General features: G+C 40.9%; 1 protein-coding gene across 2 annotated transcripts in view; it reads right to left on the reverse strand.

The window, feature by feature from the left end:
• The window catches only part of LOC311044784 (electrogenic aspartate/glutamate antiporter SLC25A12, mitochondrial-like), a 53,518-nt gene extending 34,274 nt beyond the window's left edge, over positions 1 to 19,244 (reverse strand). For both annotated transcript variants that reach the window (XR_014600739.1, XM_084056580.1), the window contains exons 1-5: positions 19,158 to 19,244; positions 13,230 to 13,283; positions 9,308 to 9,453; positions 6,852 to 6,967; positions 713 to 852 (exon numbers count right to left, since the gene is read on the reverse strand). Coding sequence is in view for 1 of the 2 variants with exons in the window: in XM_084056580.1 (XP_083912706.1) it covers positions 713 to 852; positions 6,852 to 6,967; positions 9,308 to 9,453; positions 13,230 to 13,283; positions 19,158 to 19,169 (468 nt within the window). In the remaining variant the exon portion in view is untranslated. The remainder of the gene's footprint in view (positions 1 to 712; positions 853 to 6,851; positions 6,968 to 9,307; positions 9,454 to 13,229; positions 13,284 to 19,157) is intronic.
• Between the last annotated feature and the right edge of the window lie 1,579 nt (positions 19,245 to 20,823).

The following is a 20,823-nucleotide window of genomic DNA, read 5'->3' on the forward strand; positions in this document are numbered from 1 at the left end:
TATCTGTACATAACTCTATCTGTACATAACTCTATCTGTACATAACTCTATCTGTATATAACTCTATCTGTACATAACTCTATCTGTACATAACTCTATCTGTACATAACTCTATCTGTACATAACTCTATCTGTATATAACTCTATCTGTACATAACTCTATCTGTACATAACTCTATCTGTATATAACTCTATCTGTACATAACTCTATCTGTACATAACTCTATCTGTACATAACTCTATCAGTACATAACTCTATCAGTACATAACTCTATCTGTACATAACTCTATCTGTACATAACTCTATCTGTACATAACTCTATCTGTACATAACTATCTGTACATAACTCTATCTGTACATAACTCTATCTGTACATAACTCTATCTGTACATAACTCAAACGGTGCTGAGTAGGCTCAAGCGAACGTCACAACGTTTGGGACGGCAACTTGTTAGCTTCAGCTCACTCAGTGGTCCCTCACGTGGCTCCAGTTCACTTGAGACTGCGTGCCTCTGAAATGGTTTATTCAATGGAGGAGATGTGAGGCGGCTATGCACAGATTCTCTGGTTTTCTAGGTGAACAGAATGACAGTCTGTGTAATGTATACTAAGTTGTGTGAGATCGGGTTGGATCTCAATATAATAACCAGAAATAGCCGATCTACAAGCAGACGCATTGAGAGCTTGTAGATCAGCTATCTTCCTGTGTACCTGTAGGAACTGTGTGAATTCCAGGTAACTGAGGCGTTTCTTGCGGTCGTGTCCGAAGTGCAGCCGGATGAACTCACAGTCCCAGTTGAAGGGGATGTGGTGATGGACCGTGGTCTGACTGAAGATGTCCCGCACATTCTCTGTGTATACACACACACACACACACACACACACACACACACACACACACACACACACACACACACACACACACACACACACACACACACACACACACACACACACACACACACACACACACACACACACAATAAATAATGCAAGACAGTGGCTCAGATGTAGTTTCTCATTTTATTGTGAGAACACTAAGGCGTTTGGGCCGCAGCCTTCCTCAGAGCAGATTAGATTAAACAGTGATACTGGGGGTGCATGCCCCTCTTTTAAACATACATGTTGTATGTTGTAGACATAGCTGAGCACCCACTGCCTAAACTAAGAAGGCATCCAGAGGGAGCACACTGCTTTTTCTTTCTTATTGGCTCACATAGGCTGCGGTTACATGGACTGTTTTATTCAGAATGAATGAATGGATGAATTCATTCAGAATAGACATGCTCATGTAAACACCTCAATTGGAATAGAATATTCCATTCCAGTCTGACCCGAATGAAATTCATTCGGGTCAGGAGGGGTGGTATAGACCGTTTGAATCGGGTTAAATCAATCGGAATTGACCATATAAACACTTTATTCCGAACACTCCTCTCTGTTTGGAATACATGCATTCCTTTGCGCATGTCCGTGCTTATAGTACTGTCAGAATTGTCTAAAAATGACCTATCAAATCTCTAATTCGGCCACGGTTGGTGCTGAAAAGCACTCGCTCCTGTGGGATAAAATTAATGATTCTATTCTATAGCGTCATTTAATAAGCCTGTACTGGTTAAGTCCAGACTTGTCCAGGAGAACAGACGCTCTGAGGATGTCTGGCCTATAAGCTACATTTATATGGATCTTTTTCTAAACGGATATTTTAGTCCTCCGTTTTTAAAAAGAATCCCTGATTCCCTGGTCACATGACAAAGATAAAAACAAAACCCTGTCCACACGTAAACGCAGTAACGCATTGATCAGCTGCAAGTTTCATATACATTTTTAATCACATGTTAAGGCCCAATACTGCAATAGCTGCATTATTTAAATAGCATACGTGGACAAAAATAAACGAAAACAACATTATTAGGGCGCAGCTACAGCGCAAACAGATGAGTTTTACTTCATCAATTCATTCCGCGGGCAGCCGGAACGGTCGTCCCAAAACACCCCGCCCCACGCACCTTTTGAGTGGCCGCTCCATGGTCGCTGGATTTTGACCCGGGGCGATTGTGTTTTAGGGCGACAGACCCCGCATTCAACCCGTGTGGCACCGCGCGCTACTCGGTGCAGAAAGAGGGGTTTTCGTCAGTGAATGAGTTACAGCATGTTTCAAAGCCTTTTCATAATAGTACAAGAAATTCGGCATAATGAGTACTAGCCTATACTTTCTACTTTAAGTATATTTTGATGCCAATACTTTTGTACTTTTGTCATAAATGAGCGTGCCTTGTTTCATAGACTGTAAAAAGTGTTGCTCTCTCTCTCTCTCTTCATTTATTATTATAATGACCATGAGCGGTCCGGTGTTTATGTATTATCATTATAATGACCATGAGCGAATACGCGATGACGTCATCGTACCTACATACGTCCTAGGTTGTCCTTTTACAACTCACCACTGTACTATGTATGAAACTCTTCAACTGCCCTCACCCACAATAAGAAGACAGTGTCACTGGTTACAGTTTATTTTTAAATGTATACATTTCAACTATCCTCAATATCTCAAACAGCTTCTAAGACCATCCATCCCCTAACAACTACCAGTTGAGGCACACCACGCAGCCTTACTTTTCTGTACCTACAGTCTCCACATCATTAGGTAAGAGAGCCTTCATGTATAAAGCCCCATCTGACTGGAACAATCTACCGGTAAATATTCGAACCTAAGCCTTCTATCAAAATTAAATTGACATTTTTTAAATTCATCCTGAAGAATCCTCTTCCTGCCCTGATCTTTACATTTTACAAACACTTTTTCAGCTGTGCGCAGGTTAAGCCATAACCCATTCAGTTCATTATTCCAATATGGTTGTTTGGTTCTATAAAACTTCTTAACATTATTTCTAATGGAACAGTGTTTGTCTAATTCTTTATACAGAAGATTACACAATTGTCCATAACACAAATCTATATTATCCTGAGTTCTGCTACAATTTTGCAGCTGATTTATAACCTCAAGGAGAGCATTTTGGCACGTCTCAGAAGACAAAAAGTTTCCTGGGAGATGTCTACTCCATCTTTTTACACCCTGCTGCGCCTGCAAGTCTACAGTCCTCTGAGTATGAACTTCACCTGCCTGAAAATGCACACAGAGCACCGAATGATCAGGCAGTCGGCTGCGCTCATCCAACAGTTTAACAGCATCATATCCAATTTTTTCTACAAGCTCAGAGGGAGTGTAAACACAAAATTTGCGGCATGTGTTTAAATCAGCATGCGGGGTCACAATATAGTCTACCACAGCTTTACCCCGCGTAGAAATAGACGTGAAGTTATCATTTTCTGGGTTTAACCTTCCATTAAGCACACAACATTTAGAATCTTTCAGAAAATCAATGAAGGTTTTCCCATGTTTATTTACACCTGTGTCCAATGCAGTCCTAGGAGGAATATCATCTTCATCAACATAATCTTTATGATCTGCAATTCGACTATTCAAATCACCACAGATATAAGTAGCGTCTCCATTTGCTGTGTATATCAATGCCAATAAATGATTAAAGAAAAGATCTGTGTTCCGTCCCCAAGTTGAAGTTTCAGGGGATAAATAACAAGAAATAATAAAAAAAGAATATTGCGACTCCCTGTGTTCAAAACGTAAACAAAGAATTCCATCATGCACTTTATCCACAATGTTAACGGAGAACTGCTCACAGACAGTGTTCTTAACGCAAAGTCCAACACCACCAGAGGCCTTGACAGCTCTCCTGTGCGCAATACGATTATGACCGAACCAAGTAAATCCCTCTAGAACAAGAGAGTCGTCGGATAAGTGAGTCTCATTCAGAGAAATGAAATCAGGATTTAGAGAATTGAGCAATACAGTTCTGAGTTCACAGTTTGTTGAGGTCCACCCGTTAACATTCCAATTGATCAACAGAAACGGTTCTGTACTCACGGGCTGGGCATGTTCTCCTCAATCGGTTAGAGACGAGTTACGAGGCGTGTTTGCGCTCTCGCCGGGTCCCGAGGGCATACGTTTCACCAGCCGCCCGTTTGCAGCGATATAAAAGTCCTTCCCCGCTGGTATTTCACGCAGCAGGGCCCTGAAGTTTAGGTCCACTAGCCGTTCGGTGTGCGATTTCGCCGATGACACATACACCTTTTGGAAATTGTCACTGCTCTTGACAATATGTTCAAAAGTGCACTGGCTTCTTATAACACAATCTCTTGTACGTGTCCGTGACCATTACATCACTGCACTTTACTTTTATATACTATCTGTTGCTGACGTTGAAAATGACAATGATATCTGACTCTGAACAAATGATCCATCTTTTTGTGCTTGCTTAGAGTATAATACCCTGATTGTGTTGTTGTGTTGTTTCTTGTCCGGTTGATGTTTTGTTTTCAGTTTTTTGTTATTCGTTTTTTTTTTATATGTTACTGTATACTGTACTGCTGTCTCTAGGACCCCCTCGAAAACGAGATCCTGAATCTCAAGGGGTTACTCCTAATAAAGAATTTCAATATATATATACATACCGTGTCTGGTACCAATACAAAAAAGAAACTGGTCTGAACTTGTAGATCTGCTACTTTGGCATTAAAATGGCGATAACAAAGGAACGTAGGCTTACACCACATTACAACGCTGCCTGGCCAGGAGTCGGTGCGTTGCTTCCCGGCCCGCCTACGACCGCCGCGGACAAATACATATTTCGGGGGTCCTTGACATGAAAAAGGTTTGAGCACCACTGATTATAGAAACTTACGTTTTTTTCGACAAAAAAAAAAGGATTTAGAAGACATTAGAATCCCTAACAGCAAAGATGTTAGTTACAAATGTTCACTTTAAAAATGTATACATATATTCAAGATTTAAAAACAAAATAGCAGATCTAGCACTCGGTGCCGCGCTATGAGCTTGTAGATCTGCTATTTTTGAATAGCCAAAGAAATGCAAAAATGACACACAGATGAAGATTCGTGGATTGAATGAGTTAAAAGACTTGTGTAACATGAGGCTGTGATGATGACAGCAGCTTTGTGTTAGTGTGTATGTGTGTGTGCAGCATAGTGTAAGAGTGTAAGAGTGTAAGAGTGTAAGAGTGTGTGTGTGTGTGTGTGTGTGTGTGTGTGTGTGTGTGTGTGTGTGTGTGTGTGTGTGTGTGTGTGTGTGTGTGTGTGTGTGTGCAGCATTGTGTAAGAGTGTAAGAGTGTGTGTGTGTGTGTGTGTGTGTGTGTGTGTGTGTGTGTGTGTGTGTGTGTGTGTGTGTGTGTGTGTGTGTGTGTGTGTGTGTGTGTGTGTGTGTGTGTGTGTGTGTGCGTGTGCATGTGTGTGTGTGTGTGTGTGTGTGCGTGTGTGTGTGTGTGTGTGTGAGCAGTATTGTGTAAGTTCATGATGCATGGTGTGACCCTCTTAGTCCTCAGATAAATAATAATCCGATAACAGTACAACAAACTGTGAAGAAAGAAGTCTTTCTCCACCACCTAACCCTAACCCTACATGGACATGATGCTGACATAAACACTAATAAAACACAAATAAACACTAGTAAACACTAGTAAACACTAGTAAACACTAGTAAACACTAATAAACACTAGTAAACACTAATAAACACTAGTAAACACTAGTAAACACTAGTAAACACTAATAAACACTAGTAAACACTAGTAAACACTAGTAAACACTAGTAAACACTAGTAAACACTAGTAAACACTAGTAAACACTAATAAACACTAGTAAACACTAGTAAACACTAGTAAACACTAGTAAACACTAGTAAACACTAATAAACACTAGTAAACACTAGTAAACACTAGTAAACACTAATAAACACTAATAAACACTAGTAAACACTAGTAAACACTAATAAACACTAGTAAACACTAATAAACACTAGTAAACACTAGTAAACACTAGTAAACACTAATAAACACTAGTAAACACTAGTAAACACTAATAAACACCAGTAAACACCAGTAAACACTAATAAACACTAGTAAACACTAGTAAACACTAATAAACACTAGTAAACACTAGTAAACACTAGTAAACACTAATAAACACTAGTAAACACTAGTAAACACTAATAAACACTAGTAAACACTAGTAAACACTAATAAACACTAGTAAACACTAGTAAACACTAGTAAACACTAATAAACACTAGTAAACACTAGTAAACACTAGTAAACACTAATAAACACTAGTAAACACTAATAAACACTAGTAAACACTAGTAAACACTAATAAACACTAGTAAACACTAGTAAACACTAATAAACACTAGTAAACACTAGTAAACACTAGTAAACACTAGTAAACACTAGTAAACACTAATAAACACTAGTAAACACTAGTAAACACTAATAAACACCAGTAAACACTAGTAAACACTAGTAAACACTAGTAAACACTAGTAAACACTAGTAAAGATACCTGTGTACAAAGAAAAAGTAGTTTTTTTTTGCTTTTAAACAGTCAGTCCAGGAACACATCTGTGTTATTTTACATTTTAGTCATATTAATTATTTTGGCTTTTCAAAAATAGCAGATCTACAAGCTCACAGCGCAGCACAGAGTGAGTTTAATTCCATCATTAAGGCCGACTACATCGATAAGATGAAATGAAAAGTGTGTTTTAACAACTTTAAATCTGGTGTGTCTCTATTCTGGGCACGGCACACACACACACACACACACACACACACACACACACACACACACACACACACACACACACACACACACACACACACACACACACACACACACACACACACACACACACACACACACACACACACACACACACACACACACACACACACACACACACACACACACATACCAAAGGAGATGTCTCCGGTGCCAGTCTTGTCAAACAGCTGGAAGGCTACGATGAACAGCGCATCAGGAGCACACAGCACAGACTCAAAGGCCAGGAACTCCTGGAACGAGATCAGCCTGGAAGACAGACACAAGGAAACACATTAATCAGTGGTGCAAAGTAACTAAGTACATGTACTCAAGTACTGTACTTAAGTACACTTTTGAGGATTTGTTTTTTACTTTACTGGAGTATTTCCCACTTTCAATACTTTTACTTCTACTCCACTACATCTCAGAGGCAAATATTATACTTTTACTCCACTACAATTATTTGAAAACTTTAGTTACTAGTTACTTTGTTGATTTTGATTATTATTACAAAACATACATTACTGCCTTCAGCCCTATATACATTTCGACCATTTGAAAATAACAGATCTTATACAATTCATGCATTTGAAAACCTGTCAAATGGGACATTCTGCGTAATGAGTACTTTCTACTTTTGGTACTTTAAAGAGCTGGTGCCATGTTTTTGCACTTTCTGACTATTTTGAGTTTCTACCTGGAGGCTGAAACGTTGAGGGTCAAACGTGCCAATAGAGACAATAACAGCGCTTTAGTGACACACAATTATACCCTCCCCCTCATTATCATAACACAACAGGTGTGGGCATGAGGAGGAGGAGGGACTAGGACAGGTGGGTGGTGCTAAGGTGGTGGAGGAGGTGCTAAGGTGAGAACCAGGTATACTTAATGAACTGGAGGCGTGTCCACATAAAAACATAATTTTAACAATTTCTGTACACTTTTTTGAAATAAATTTTCCTCCTAGTTTAACCATAATACCTGATGATTATGTTTTAGGTAGGGGGGGGAATCACGGCACCCCGTCTTTAAGTACATTTTGATTCCAATACTTACGCACTTTAAGTCAAGTAAATGTTTAATAGTATTTCTACATTGCACTGCAGTATTGATAGTTTTACTTAAGTAAAACATTTGAGTACTTTTCCCTCCACTGGTAAGTGAGTGAACTGTCTTCACCTTGTTTAAATGACTCATAGCTTTAGTTCTGCCTGGTAACAAACGCATGATCTGTAAATGATCCTCTAAATACTTTGTGTTTCTCCTTCAGGATCAATGTGTTTATGAATGAATGACAACATTAAGGTAAAAAGAACACCTCAGTCAGTGTGTGTTGAAATAACACACACACACACACACACACACACACACACACACACACACACACACACACACACACACACACACACACACACACACACACACACACACACACACACACACACACACACACACACACACACACACACACACACACACACACACACTGTCACTCTCTTATCTTATCTGTTAAGTGTCTGTAATGATGAACACTAATCAGAGAACACCCATAAACCTACTCAATTAACCATGATAAGCTGTGTGTGTGTGTGTGTGTGTGTGTGTGTGTGTGTGTGTGTGTGTGTGTGTGTGTGTGTGTGTGTGTGTGTGTGTGTGTGTGTGTGTGTGTGTGTGCGTGTGCGTGTGTGTGTGCGGGATATTTCATTTTAATAGTTTTAGTTAGTTTTAGTTTTTTAATACTTTCGTCTAGAGTGCCAGAGTAAGTGTAGCACTGTGTAGTCTATTGCGTAATAAAACGGTGGTGCTGACAGCCAGTATAAAGCTGGTAGCAAAATAGATATAGATTAAGATTTCATATCATCACAAAAACATTATAAAATGACAAAAACTAAAACTATGTTGGCAATCATGTTGTTGTTGTTAGTTTTGTGACACAATACAGTTTCAGTTTTTTATTCTCATTTTGATTTATTTAAGTTAACAAGTTAGTTATTTAGTTTATTAATTTATTAGTTTTAGTAGATTACATAAAAAAACATTAAATATATATTATTGTATGTTTATTGCATGTTCAAACATAAATATGTTCAAACATAAATATTTAATCTACAATAACCTGCAGTTATTGTGCAGTATTGGTGCATAGTGTCTGCGTGCTAGCATTACCCTGCAGTGCATAGTGTGCAGTGTGTGGTGTGGTGTATGCGTGCGGTGGTGCGTGTGTGCGTGTGTGTGTGTGTGTGTGTGTGTGTGTGTGTGCGTGTGCGGTGTGTGTGCGTGTGTGTGTGTGTGTGTGTGTGTGTGTGTGTGTGTGTGTCTAGTGCGTGTGTGTGGTGTGTGTGTGTGCGTGTGTCTAGTGTGCGTGTGCGGTGTGTGTGCGTGTGTCTAGTGCGTGTGTGTGCGTGTGTGTGTGTGTGTGTCTAGTGCGCGTGTGCGGTGTGTGTGTGTGTGTGTGTGTGTGTGTGTGTGTGCGGTGTGTGTGTGTGTGCGTGTGTGTGTGTGTGTGTGTGTGTGTCTAGTGCGTGTGTGTGCGTGTGCGTGTGCGTGTGCGTGTGTGTGTGTGTGTGTGTGTGTGTGTGTGTGTGTGTGTGTGTGTGTGGTGTGTACCCGTCTTTGGTGGTGTCGGCCACTCCAGCGATGAGCTGCACAGTCTTAGGGTTGTGGTGGATCTGTGTGTGGAGACCCAGGTACTTCTGGACAAAGTCCCCCGGGGTCATACAGCGTTCTCCATCCTTATCCAACACACTGGCATTCTGACAGAAACACACTTTATATTAATATCTATAATGAGACATTTTATAAGACGCTCTTTATCCAGAATGACTTGTGTATTGTGTATCTCTCATTTAACTCATTCAGTGCCAATGACGTCGCCAACGTCCGTTTAAAAAAAAAAGAAAACGTAATTCAGGTTTTTTTTTGGAGGGGGGTGAGACGTCCCAAGATAACGTGATCTGAAGATGTGCTGCTCCATTCACTTCTTGTTTAACTTATTACTTAAAAATCCTGTATCTCGGCTCCTGTGTACTTTTTTTTTACTATGTATTTTTGGTGAGACATGCTATTTTCAAAGGAGTATAAAAGAGAACGGGAGGTCGCAAACTCGCAATGACATTTTCTTTCTTTTTTTTCATGGAAGCACAGTGAAACCTAACCTGACTTGTCAAATGGAAGAAGCTTGCGACACACATTTTGTTTCAATACTTCCATCTGAGACTCCGATGGAAATGAGAATCGATGACAGACAGCGTTTTCATTTTTTCAAGCTACTTGGCAGGTGATTGGATGATCCCGCCCCTAGCAGCCGCTGATTGGTTCTAACACGCAGCGGTTCGGGCAGCTTTACTCCCTGAGCGATCCCAGACCTCCTTCCTGAAATCAAATGCAAATGAGATTTCCGGAGGGAGGGGGGTTTACCAGGCTAAGTGAAACCCTCAGTGTGAAAACTGGGCAAACACAGCCAGAAATAAGTCTGGCAGTGAATGAGTTAAACCTCAAAGCATATTTCTTTCTTGTGAGGATTGATTGATTGATTGAATATTTGATTAGACAAACATGTAAAACAGCAGGAGAACAGTCACACACTGTGTCTTGTCTCCATTGAGGTTCTGTAGGTATTGGACCAGAAACATGGTTCCTCACAACATCTACGTCTCATATTCTACTTTGGTCCTCACAAGTATAGAGATACACATGTAGGTACAGTATGTTGATGTTTGTGTAGGTATGAGCTATTCAGTGTGCCACACACTCCACACAGCCTGACCACTGCTGACCCACACACAGTGTTACACAATGTCACACAATGTCACACTATGTCACTGTGACCAAAGTCACCCCTACCGCCTCATGCCATGTCATTCACACACACACACACACACACACACACACACACACACACACACACACACACACACACACACACACACACACACACACACACACACACACACACACACACGTTTGTATTACTATACTTGTCAGGTATCAACACTTTAGGACAGCCATTTTATGAATGCCATTTAAAATATATATATATATATTATTTTGCCATTTTTAACCGTAAGCCTAAAGCCGAAAAACAGCAGATCTATAAGCTCACAACGCGTCGCGCTGCGACGCGTTGTGAGCTTATAGATCTGCTATTTTACGGTGCATGACACAATGTTTATCTCTAATTCCAATCCCTTAACCTAACCACACACACACACACACACACACACACACACACACACACACACACACACACACACACACACACACACACACACACACACACACACACACACACACACACACACACACACACACACACACACACACACACACACACACACACACACACACACACACAGGGCTGTCAGGATTACACATTAAAGTTGACTATTAATTGTCACGCAAATAATCGCGATTAACGATTTAATTGTGTTTTTAACATTGAACATTGAACATGAATATAAATGTGATTTCTGTTTGCCTTTAGGCTTCATGATAAAACATAACAGGGCAGATGACTAATTCATTAACTTTAGTTAACTTTAATTAACTTAAATGTACTACAAAATTATTAACATATTTAATATATGTAAAAATAGCAGAAATATCAGATCTACAAGCTTACAACGCGTCACTTGTGACGTATTGTAAGCTTGTAGATCTGATATATATATATTTTTTTTAATGCTATTTTTAATATTTGAAAATGTGTGAAGATGTTTCAACATGTAGACGATTATGTAAAAATAATTGTGATTATGAGGATTATGTAATACTTGTGACAGGCCTACTTTCACAGCTCATCAGCGCCCTCTACTGGCTCCACATCTGTGTCTAGCACAGCGGTGATGTAACTTTGATGATGAGTCACTATATATTCACCTGATTCAGATGCTATCAGTGCATTGAATGGGACATTATCACGTTTTATCAGACCATTGAATGGGTGAAGTAGGCGACCTACTTACCGACCCGCGATTTATCAGACCATTCATTGGGTGTTATCAAGACATACTGACCTACCAACGGAGATGACTTAAATAGTTCAGTTTCGGTTTTGGTTGTTTTGGTTTGGGACCATGACGGAGGCGAGTAGTCTCAGGTGAGCTGGAGCCCAGCGAAGGACCACCGAGGGAGCTAAAGCGACCGAGTTGCCGTCCTGAGCGGTGCGACGCTCGCCTGAGCCTACTCAGCGCCGTTGGAGTTATGTACCGATAGGCACAGAATGGTAAATATTGTTGTGGGGACTGCTCCGCCTCCAAAGTAGGTCAGTAGCTCCTGATTACGCCCAATGAATGGTCTGACAAATCGCGGTAGGTCCGTGTATCGCCTACTCCTCACCTACTCGCCCATTCAATGGTCTGATAAAACGTGATAATCTCCCATTCAATGCATTGATAGCATTCGAAGCCGGTGATATATTTACACACTCACTCCAGAGGGACACATTACATATACTGTCTCTCTGGATTTTTACTTTTTATGTCACACAAAAGTAGCAAAAATAGAAGATCTACAAGCTCAAAACGCGTTTCACTGCGATGCATTTTGAGCTTGTAGATCTGCTATTTTTCAATTGGAATCCTGAAAAGTAAAATGGTAAATGGTGCATTTATATAACGCTTTTATCTAAAGCGCTTTACATAGATTGTGCCATTCACACATTCACACACACATTCACACACACATTCACACACACACATTCACACACACATTCACACACACATTCACACACACACATTCACACACACACATTCACACACACATTCACACACACACACACACACATTCACACACACACATTCACACACACACATTCACACACACATTCACACACACACACACACACACACATTCACACACACACACATTCACACACACACACACACACACACACACACACACACACACACACACACACACACACACACACACACACACACACACAGATGGAGGAGGAAACCATGCAAGGCACCAACCTGCTCATCAGGAGTAATTAGGGGTTCAGAGTCTTGCTCAAGGACACTTCTACACTAACTCTAGGGGAGCCCCCCAGCCCGGGATTGAACTGTGAACCTTGCGGTTTTCCAGTTCACTCTACCCGGCCACTCTACCCCTGAACCACTGCCGCCGAAGTAACATTTTTATTTAATTTCAAATGCATTTAGTTATACTTATGTTAACACATCGGGTGCCGAACACGGTCTGAACCGTGTTTGGTGTCTTTTAGGTTTGTTTTGTTTTTTTCCATACGGGAGGGGCTGGAGTAGCTCTGGAGTCACCCACAGTGATTCTGAGAAGGATAGGCCAGATGGATCATTGTGTCAAAAAACATAGCGCCTGGCACCCAATGTATTAACTCATTCACTGCCATGGATGACTTTTACCACTTTTTTTCCCGAAAGACCATTCTTTTTTTTGATAGAAAATAAGTCATTGTGTTTGGGTGAACTACTCCTTTAAAGCCATATCACTTGATCAGAGATGATTTGATACAGATAGTCTGAAGACATCCATCCATGTGTTCTCTTACCTTCTGGAAGATGGCCTTCAGCTCACTGGTGTCCCCACGCTTAGTGGATTGCACCTTTATGATGAAACAAAACCACAATGACAATGAATTAGAGGTCAGTGTTGTTGGTCAATAGAATACTTCCTATTTCCTAATCCTAACACACTGACCCTGTGTCTCATGTCCTTATAAGGCTTTATAATCCTAACACACTGTGTCTCATGTCCTTATAAGGCTTTATAATCCTAACACACTGTGTCTCAGGTCCTTATAAGGCTTTATAATCCTAACACACTGTGTCTCAGGTCCTTATAAGGCTTTATAATCCTAACACACTGTGTCTCAGGTCCTTATAAGGCTTTATAATCCTAACACACTGTGTCTCATGTCCTTATAAGGCTTTATAATCCTAACACACTGTGTCTCATGTCCTTATAAGGCTTTATAATCCTAACACACTGTGTCTCAGGTCCTTATAAGGCTTTCTCAGAGTGGGTGTCGACCCCTGGACTTGGGGGTCGTGCCACCCGACACCCAAGTCCAGGGGTCTCACAGAACACTTTGGTCCAAGTGGTTAAACTGAAGTGATGATGATGATGATCCTATAGTTTATAGTTTAGTTTAGATGATGAAGTGATATGGATGAATTCCAATCTTGTATATCTGCTATTGTTTGAATAGCCAAAGAAAGTATAAAAAGGTTAAAGTGGTTAATGTAGAAATACTCTGTTAGGGCGCGCTCCCACTGACTTTTATCTTACCTTTGGGGTGTAATCTGTCAATGCTTTGTCAATGTAAATGAGTGGATTCTTTCATGGTCTTGCAGATTTTTTCCAAGAATCCACGCATTTACATTGACAAAGCATTTGGCAGATTCCACCCCAGAGGTCAAATAGAAGTGCGGTAGGAGCGCGCCCTAACAGGTAAAAGTCCGGAATTCAAAATGTCCTTGCGTAAAAGTACACAAGTATTGGTATCAAACTGTACTTAAAGTACCAAAAGTAGAAAGTGCTCATTATGCACAAGTTTTCAAATGGATAAAATGTCTTTTGAAAATAGCAGAGCTACAAGCTCCCAATGTGTTGCATCGCGACACATTGTGAGCTTGTAGATCTGCTATTTTCAAATGGCCGAAATGCATATAGAGCTGAAGTGATCAATGTATGTTTTGTAATAATAATCAAAATCTACAAAGTAACTAGTAACTAAAGTTGTGAAATAACTGTAATGGAGCAATATTTGTCTCTGAGATGGAGTGGAGTAAAAGTTAAATAATGAATTGGAAATACTCCAGTAGAGTAAAAAATACCTCAACATTTTACTTAAGTACAGTATTTGAGTACATGTCCTTAGTTACTTTCTACCACTGCTAATCAGTAATATCACAGGGCTATTTGTTTTAGCTGAGGCACATTTATGTGGTTGTTTTCCACAGGTTCTCATTCTGCTCCGTCCTCAATCCTAGGCTTATGCATGTAGAAGGAAATGACTGTGTCTGTGTTTATGAAGAAACATATGCTGCAGAATGCAGAGCTTGTAGATCTGATTTGAGCACTTTGTAAAAAAGAAAAAAAGATCCTAAATGCACATGTACATGTGACATTTGTATTACGAATCCTAAAAGGCTTCATAATGTTCAACGGCCAAACACACAGTGAAATCGTTAATCACAATTATTTGAGTGACAATTACTCGTCAAGAAGTTGGTGGGGTGGGGTAAGTGATATTTTTTGGTTAAAACAAAAAGTATTTTGTTAAAAGGTTAAAGCACTATATTGTGATAGTAATCATTGCTATAGAGTGTTTGTTCAGTAACAGGAGTCTCCCCGTCTCTCCAGCTCTTTAATAAACAGAAAATAAATTTTTCGGTAGGTGTCAAAATCTCAGCCAATCAGGAGAAAGTACCCATTTTTAAGCTTAATTTGTATAGTGTTCCAGTTCCAATGTTGCCTGCTAATTTCTTAGTGTCATCACTTCCAATTTCACTTGTTTAATCTGTATCCTGATTGAGTTCTCTATCCTGGTTGGATAAAATTGGAAATGAAACTGAAACTGAAACGAAAATGTATTTTCTGTTTTATAAAGAGGTGGAGAGACAAGGAGACTCCTAATACTGAACAAACACTCTATAGCAATGAGTACTATCAGAATATAGAGCTATTTAACACTTATTATAACCAATGCAAATCACTTACCCTACCTTTAAATGTGTGGTGACAGCCTTAGGCTCACATCACTGCCAGAAGCTCAGGAATTATGTAACATGTCTATAGCTTCATGTAGCGTACAATGTCTTTCCTTCTTACCATAACCTTGTAGGAGTGAGGATAAAGGAGCTAGGACAGAGCACAATGAGGCTATTGACACACAGGCAGCCACGGACAAGAGAACACTAAGTTTACAATTCAGACACAGAATGATTTAGAGTAAACAAGGTAAACACATACATAGAATACAGAGACAGTGTAGTGTCTCAGTAAACTATAGCAGGGGTTTTCAACCAGTGGTCCGGGGACCACCAGTGGTCCTTGAGGGGGTTCCCAGACAAATTAATAGTTAGCAACCAAATTGACCCTTATATGTCTGTAACTCTGAGAGTGTACAAATGGAACCAAATGGACCCTAACGGGTCCATTTGGTTCCACTCTCAGAGTTGGACGGATCCGTCTTGATCACATGACTATAGATATAATGTGTACCGATTTGCGTGATGTGTGTAATATAGTAATGATATTCGTTATTTTTTGTGCAAAAATCGGCACCTGGTGGCGCTATAATAGGGCAATGTTAAAAGGGTGGCATTTCTTCCTCAACGTAGTGCGATTGAGCGTACAAAGTCCACAATCGGACGCTGTGTTCATGATTCGCGGGATTTCGTTCAAATGTTCCTAATTCGACAATTAGGATGGAATATGAAACATCTAACAGATCCGTGTTGATCACATGACTACAGAGATCATGTGTACCGATTTGCGAGAAATTTGGATAAAATGTGAAGGAGTAATATCAAAAAATGCGTTTTACATAAGTCGGCCTCCTGGTGGCGCTATAAAAGGCAGATGTGAAACATGCAGGGCAAAGGTTTTTCCTTGACATCTAGGGAGTGTGCATACAAAGTTTTACACAGATCGGTGCAGTTATAGGTAGAAAAACGAATCGGCCTGTTATAGCGCCACCATGAGGCTGATTTTAAAAAATTCAAGTGGCATTTCTTCCTCTGCATAGTGGGAATGTACATGCAAGATTTAACGGATATCGCACACTGTGTTCATGATTTGAGGCATTTTGTTCATAACGGAGCGCTCCTGCAAACTTTGGAAACCAATCTTAGCCAATCAGGATGGAATATGAAACATCTGAAAGACCCGTTTGGTTTAATGACTATAGAGATACTGTGTACCGATTTGCGGGATGTTTGGACAAAATCTGTAGGAGTACTGTCAAAAAAAGTGTTTTGCAAAACTCGGCCCCCTTGATTGATTGATTGGTGTACTTTATTTAGTAAGACATGAGAACAACAGTACATGGAAGTACAAATTCACAATACAAGGTCTACTAAACTGGAAGACTCATTAAAGCACTGAGCTTGTTTCAAATGAGTTCCCCATGCACACAAATCATGATGACATATAAGAGACAGACAGATATACACAACTACTATAGAATGTCATACAATCAGTTTACAGGTTACTGGTATGAAGAGTGAGAAATATGTACAAAAGGAGAAGGAGAGAGGGGGGGGGGGGGTAGGGGGGTAGGTTAGGTTAGGACTTAGACAGGGGCCATTTTCCAATTGCAGCCTCCTGAAGGTGTATCTTTAGGGCTGTTTTGAAAGAGAGTAGGGTTTTACACTCCTTTACTCCTTTTGGTAGGGCGTTCCACATTTTTGATGAGTAGCATGAGAACGAGTTACTTCCCTTTGTTGAGCCAAAAAAGGGTTGGACAAGGTTTGTGGAGCTGCCTCTGGTATTGTGATCGTGGACATCATTAACATTTTGGAAGTATTTTGACAAATACAGGGGGATCCCAATGTTGTGATATATCTTGAAGACCAGGCCCAAAGCAAGTTGCTGTACTCTGTCCGCAACCCTAAGCCATCCAATCCTATCAAAATGATCAGGGGTTAGATGGATTTTGTAGTTGAGGCCAAGAAGTAGCCTTACAAGTTTGTTTTGGGATGTTTGGAGCCTTGTTTTTAAGGCCCTGGTGGCGCTATAGCAAACCTCTGTCACAAATGTGGGGCAGAGGTTCTGCTCTGGCATCCAGGGAGTGTGTGTGCACAGTTTCACTGCGATCAAGCCAACGGTGCCGGAGATTAGCTGTACACAGACGGACACACGGACGAACGGACAGACAAGGTGCAAAACATGGTCTCGGCCATGCCTTCGGCCTGGCGGAGACAACTATAGGAGTAGGTAAACAATGGAGCTATTTAACAACATGATCTAAATAACATTGTGGTGGTCAGGAAAACAAGCCTATAGAAGTATAACAAACAACATAAGTTAAAACTGATAATAATCAGACATCCATCTATAGACTTATTAATAGATCAACAAGACTATCGTAGATGTATTTTATCGAGTCTGACTTTTACTTTCATATCTACGAGAGTCTTAGCTCAAACCCCCCTAGATTGCCCTGGAATGTCACCAGTAAAGCCCGTATTTCTCCAAAAATGTCCAAATGTAAAATATAAGGTGTTTACCCGCTGGCCCCAAATGTAAACTCGGTGTCTGGAGTGTTTGTGTAATGTATTAGTCCATATATATCAATAAAGAAGTGTTTTAATCCCATCTGTGGCCGAACGCCATCTTTCCGCCCTCGTTTACTTCCTGTTTAACATTGAGTGTAATTCCGGCTTTCACCTGATGCGCCCCGTCACCACAGCCCATTGGGAACTTCCGACAGAATCGGGCACAGATGGTATTAAAACACTTCTCTGTTGATAAATATAGACTAATACATTACACAAACACACCGGACACCTAGTTAACATTTGGGTCAAGCGGGTAAACACCTAATGTTTATCATTTGTACATGTGTGGAGAAATACGGGCTTTACTGCTGACATTCCAGGACAAACTGGGGGGGGGGGGGGTTCCTCCAAACACTAAACCTTCACAACAACATGATGATCACTGGGGCTGAAATAAAAGAGCTGATCTACAAGGCATCAGATCAGATGCCTTGTAGATCAGCTCTGTTCAGACCCAGCATAAAACCGACCCACAATAAGTGCTGTAGATAAACAAACCCAACTAGTTTAACTAGTTATCTAACTAGTTTAACTAGTTATCTGCCTATCCTCTCTAGCTGCTGATCACAGCTAAAAGCTACAACTATCTGTAGATAAAACAACTAACTGTTCAGAGAGATGTATGCACCATAACCATACACATGTCATAACCATAAACACAGTTATAGAGACAGATGTATGCATACATCCATACGAGGTTAGCATCATAACCATAAACATATAGTAACCATAAACACAGTGATAGAGACAGATGTATGCATCCATACGAGGTTAGCATCATAACCATAAACACATAGTAACCATAAACACACAGCTGTATGGAGGGTTAGCATCATAACCATAAACACACAGCTGTATGGAGGTTAGCATCATAACCATAAACACACAGCTGTATGGAGGGTTAGCATCATAACCATAAACACACAGCTGTATGGAGGGTTAGCATCATAACCATAAACACAGAGCTGTATGGAGGGTTAGCATCATAACCATAAACACACAGATAGATAGATAGATGGAGGTTCTGGATCCGATTAACCGGTAAATCGGTTCTCAGAACACACACACACACACACACACACACACACACACACACACACACACACACACACACACACACACACACACACACACACACACACACACACACAGATGTTTAAACAGTTTAAAGGATCTGATGCTCAAGTCACCTTGACCGCCATGCTGCTGTGACGTCACGTACAGTGGAGAGAGGCTGTGCACATGCGCCGCTGGCCGAGGATTGTACTAGTGACAATAGAGAGAGAGAGAGAGAGAGAGAGAGAAAGGGTGGTGATGTCACACACAGCGTCACTAGAGGGGTGTCACCTCCTCTCCATGCAGCATCATGTCATGTGACCGTTGAGAGAGAGAGAGCAGCCGTTGCATTCTCTCTCTCTGTGTGTGTGTGTGTGTGTGTGTGTGTGTGTGTGTGTGTGTGTGTGTGTGTGTGTGTGTGTGTGTGTGTGTGTGTGTGTGTGTGTGTGTGTGTGTGTGTGTGTGTGTGTGTACTATACTCACATTCCACATTCCTCTAAATCAGTGGTTTTCGACCTTTTTTGTGTCAAGGACCCCCACATTGACACATATTAGCCCAGGGACCCCCATTTCAAAAGATATGCCAGTGACTCAACCATTTTTATTACTTGGGGGTCCCAATCTACACAGTTGTATCATCATCAGCGTTCATGTAACTCTGAGAGTGTACAAATGGAACCAAATGGACCCGTTAGGGGTCTGGTAACGCGAGGTAACGCGAGACTAGGGGTACGGTTAGGTTAGGGTTATAGATATATAATTCTAAAAAATAAAAAAAATGTTTTTGTATTTATTTATGTATTTCTATTGGTGGCTTTGGATAAAACATTGGTGGCTATAGTAAACACGAATCCACGGAGCGCTGCCCTGCGCGCAGCCATTGCTGCGGTGTCAACGCTACGCGGACGCCACACCGCAGCAATGGCCGCCTACAGGCAGCTACAGGCAGCGCGTCTGTGGATTCGTCTATAGCAGAGGTCTTCAACAGGGGGTCCGGGACCCTTAGGGGGTCCTCAAAGTTACTACAGGGGGTCCGCCAAATCTTTGTGTGATATGATATTTTTTACATTAACCACTTGAACCCTAGCATCCCTTTTCTGAGGAGAACTTTAGCAAAAAATAGCAGATCTACAAGCTCACAACGCCTCGCGCTGCGAGGCGTTGTGAGCTTGTAGATCGGCTATTTTTGGCAAAGAGGTTTGGTGTAGAGGGGGAAAAAAGAGCAGACCCCGAAGAGAGGGTCCCTGATTCATCTCTCTCTCAGCTAGGGGGTCCTTGACCTGAAAACGTTGAAGACCCCTGGTCTATAGCCACCGACGCCCCTGATGTAGGCTGTCTGCCTGTAAAAACAAACCTTGTAATCCAGTCCAGTGTGAAACAGATTCATGGCAGGTCGTTAAGACTCGTTAACAGAGAGCTGTCTGTCTGCCAAGAGAGTAGAGCAGCCAACTGGCACCTCTGTCTGTCTGTCTGTCTGTCTGTCTGTCTGTCTGTCTGTCTGTCTGTCTGTCTGTCTGTCTGTCTGTCTGTCTGTCTGTCTGTCTGTCTGTCTGGAGAGAGAGAGAGAGAGAGAGAGAGAGAGAGAGAGAGAGAGAGTTAATGACAAGTGCTCAAAATAAACGAAACATGACCTGGTGTTTATTTTCATCACTTGTCATCAGTCACTGTTTATGTGTTTCCACATGTCCATTGTTATGTATGTATGTATGTATTTGTTTGTTCCTTATATTCTCAGTGTATTCTCATAGCTGAGTGTGTTTTTAAACATTCAGCAGAAGAGAGAATCCTCCATCTATGATT

This window comes from Gymnoscopelus microlampas (genome assembly GCF_963454915.1).
Source record: "Gymnoscopelus microlampas genome assembly, chromosome: 5".
Taxonomy (NCBI): Eukaryota; Metazoa; Chordata; class Actinopteri; order Myctophiformes; family Myctophidae; genus Gymnoscopelus; species Gymnoscopelus microlampas.